This window comes from Poecile atricapillus, chromosome 1 (genome assembly GCF_030490865.1).
Source record: "Poecile atricapillus isolate bPoeAtr1 chromosome 1, bPoeAtr1.hap1, whole genome shotgun sequence".
Classification (NCBI taxonomy): Eukaryota; Metazoa; Chordata; class Aves; order Passeriformes; family Paridae; genus Poecile; species Poecile atricapillus.
In genome coordinates, this window is record NC_081249.1 from 84,054,655 (window position 1) to 84,058,374 (window position 3,720).

Consider the following 3,720-nt stretch of genomic DNA (forward strand, 5'->3'; position numbering starts at 1 on the left):
AGGCATGGATGAAGAGGATGGCACATTATCAGTCCATAGAGCAGAACAGGTCTAAATTCACTATCAAACTGTGTGGCATGGGGGTGAGATAGAAGCTGAGACAGTGAAACAGCTGCAGGGGGTGGGGTTTTTAACAGGGTTCTGCTAGGTCGACTGATCTGCTTGACTAGCCTGTCCTCTGCACATTGGCTACTGTCATCTTTTGATCCCATATATGTGACCACATATAAGAAGTGGTCAGCTAAATGTAGCAATAATCCTTGGATATAGGCAGCCTTGTTGTCTGGAGTGCTCCTCTAGAATAGGGCTGGAGGTTCTGTAATTTTCTCCTTGTTAAAGTGGTTGCAACTAATTGGTCTAGTTATAATTTATAAAGCTTCAATACTGCCTGAAAGATACTAGTTACAATATAAGGCGTCTTTGCTGAGATCTACTGGTGCCTCTGTTGGGTTTCACATTGCATTCCCCTCCACACTGTCCAGTACTGCTGTAACCAGAGACACTCTAGACAAGAATATAAACAACTGGACAGAAGATGGGTAGGTTAATCTACCCTTCTGGCTGGCTATCTCATACCTAAGGAAAAGCATAGGCAAATCTTATGCATGTAAAAGGTTCATTATTAAATCTCTGATTTGCAAATTCAGGAAGAACATCAATAATTTCTCATTGTCATTTCCAGATCTGCTATCATTTCCAGATGTCTTTTTGTTCCTAGATATAAGGTAAGCAGGCAGGAGCTGGGACTAGTCAGATACCATCAGATCTGCTCAACTTTCTGCACAGCTACACAGGCTAACGAGACAGAAGTGGCCAAAGCAGCAAGATGTTGCCACCACTTCTGATCATTTCAATAAGCATTGTAGCTATTGAAGTTGTTGTTGGATTTATTGGAAATGGATTTATTACAGCTGTTAATAGCATTAATTGGATCAAAAGCAAAAAAATATCTTCTGCTGATATGATCTTGATCTTTCTGAGCACATCAAGATTTATCTTGCAGGTGACAGCCCTGATGCACGTCTGCAGTCTCTACTTTGCAGATTTGTTTAAGCTGGCTTCAGTGTACAATAACTTTGGTGCTGTGTGGATGTTTGTAAACCAAAGCAGCTTGTGGTTCAGTACCTGGCTCTACGTACTGTACTGTGTGAAAATAATCAGTATCACCCACTGGCTGCTGCTAAAAATCAAGCACAGAATACATGTGATGGTCCCATGGCTTCTTCTTGGATCGCTGGTGATCTCTTCTATGACTTCTCTTCCTTTACTATGGATTACACCCAGCACTAACCTGTGCTTCTCAACGGGGAGCTACAGAGAAAATAGCACAACTCCTATCACCAACTGGGATAGTTCATGTCTCTACTTGCTGCTTTACATTGTAGGCTGCTTTTTTCCTCTAGTACTCTCTGTGGTGACCTCAGCTCTGTTAATTACTTCTCTGTGGAAACACAGAAAGACAATGCAATGTTATGCAGATACTTTCAGGGGTGCTATGATAGATGTTCACTTAACTGCTATTAAATCCATTATTTCTTTTTTAATCCTGTATCTTTCCAGTTTTGTAGCTCAAATTCTGTTGATGCTGTCGACACTTCAAAGCAAAGATGTTGTGAAAGTTGCAGTATCCTTAGTTGTAGTTGGGGCATATCCTTCCGTGCACTCAGTTATCCTGATCACAGTCAATTCAAAACTGAAATTGGCATTTGGGAACCTTTGCCTATGTTTTAAGAACCATTTGGAAGATAAGCCTCCATGCCCCAGGCTTGAGAGAAACACTCTCCAGTAAGAGATCTGAAATCAAGATTCACATGTATTGTTTCATTATCTTTTTTCTTAAATGATAGCTTTCATCTTCCAGAGATTTCTGTGACTAGTCTTCCTTAACATTTCAGAGCATCTGAAATAATGTGCATTTTGCCTTATTTGTGCACTACTCCAGCTCCTCCCATCCTGCTTAATATAGAGTGAGAATAAAAATGTACTGAATGAAAACAATGTACTTAAATAAGAAATCAGTTTCAGGTTGTCTTGTGATTTCAGATTTTCAGTTTAAGACTGAAAGTTTTATGACCAGTTTGAACTGAAGAAAATGGGGGCCAAAACAGACAAGAATGTACAGAGCTCACAAATATCAGCTCTCAGATAAAGGATTTTTCACCTGAGAAGCTTAAAATTTGACTAAAAACATGTGCGAGTCATAGCTGGTCTTACATGGAAAAAGACTGGGCTTTTAAATTGGGAAAATCAGCTGGATTATAACCTGAGGGAAAATTAAGATTTGGAAGCATACATCCAATTAATACAATCAAATTTCATTCTGAATAAGGTTTATTTGTGCTAGGATTCTGGTATGTCTGTAACAATTTAGTGATTAAATACCTACTTAAAAATAGATACTTTTGTTCGAAATATATGTTATGATTATTTGTTTGGTTTTCTTGAAAGTGGATTACCAAGATGGTGATTACAATGTAAAGTGATGTAGGTACATAGAACTACCTGTAGAAAAACTTTTGTTGAGTTGACCATTCTGACCATGCCTTTATTTTCATGATTTACTATTGCTTTGAGCAGTTGGGAGCTGTTTCTAAGACTGTTTTCTTTTAAAATTTTATGTTACTATGAAGTTTCACATGAGGCTGGTGAAATATGTTCAACAAATACTGTTGTGTTTTATCAAATAATGTGTTTGATAAATCGGTTCTAAAGTTCTCAGCTCGTCTCAAGTATTTTTATGCTGTATATTTCTCTGCAGGAGTTTAGATAATGCCAGATTATAAATTACTGTTGTGAAAGTTTCAGTCCCACCTATAAAATTAATGAGAAGAGTGATTCACTTATTCTTGGAGTGTAGTGGCCTCAGTTTCTGAAACATCAGAGTGATAAGTTTATATAAAATGCTTTGAAAAATAAAAATCACTGTTTAACAATATCAAATAAAGAGTGAATATAATGGTTTTAATTGGAATCTTAAAATATTTATGAGAATGAGCTATTTTTTAATGGGAGATATAAGAGGATGTCTGTAGACATAAGAGGATGTCTGTGTGATATGAAATTATATGATTATTTGCACGTGTAAGCCATGGGTTCAGACTGCAGAGCAGAAGGGAGAGTCACTAATCTCACAAACACAGCATTTGGAGGCACAGTACATTGTACTGTAAAACTAAAGCTGCTATAATGTCCGCTGCTGTGGTGCTGAATCAAGAGACACAGAAGTCCCTGGAGGGATGCAGGTGGGAACCATAATGCTGCTGTCACAGCAGCACTCTGCTCTGCTCTACAGCTGCATGCCCTGCCCACATGGACCAAGCTTAGAGCAGTTACACAGCGATAGCTCTTCCAGCTGGCAACATCATGAAAAGGAAGTGTCCTGTAAGAAATGAGTTTGTTTGAGACTGTTTTATTGTGGTGATTGGTAGTAGTATTTGGTTTTTTGAAACTGATAATTTCCCCAGTGAGCTCATTTCTCTTCAGGTATTTCTAAACCCGTTTCTAAAGAGAGTCTAAAGTAAAGGGATCAGAGCCAAAGATGATAATAACGGCCCTCGCTCAGCTTCAAGAAAGAGAGATCTGAGGCAGGAGCAATCATTAATAAAATATCCTCCAGTGCTTCCAGGGGAAGAGAAGGACAAAGCTCAAGGACTTGACATCTTTATGTTGTATTGATGAAAGTTTTGTTACACACAGCATAGAGTGAGATAGATGGGTACA

At 38.4% G+C, this 3,720-nt stretch overlaps 1 protein-coding gene across 1 annotated transcript; it reads left to right on the forward strand.

The window, feature by feature from the left end:
• The first annotated feature begins 826 nt into the window (after nt 1-826).
• On the forward strand, nt 827-1,789 carry LOC131578304 (taste receptor type 2 member 40-like). The gene has a single exon (XM_058836949.1). It carries the CDS (start codon nt 827-829, stop codon nt 1,787-1,789), a length of 963 nt encoding a protein of 320 aa, XP_058692932.1.
• Nucleotides 1,790-3,720: the final 1,931 nt, after the last annotated feature.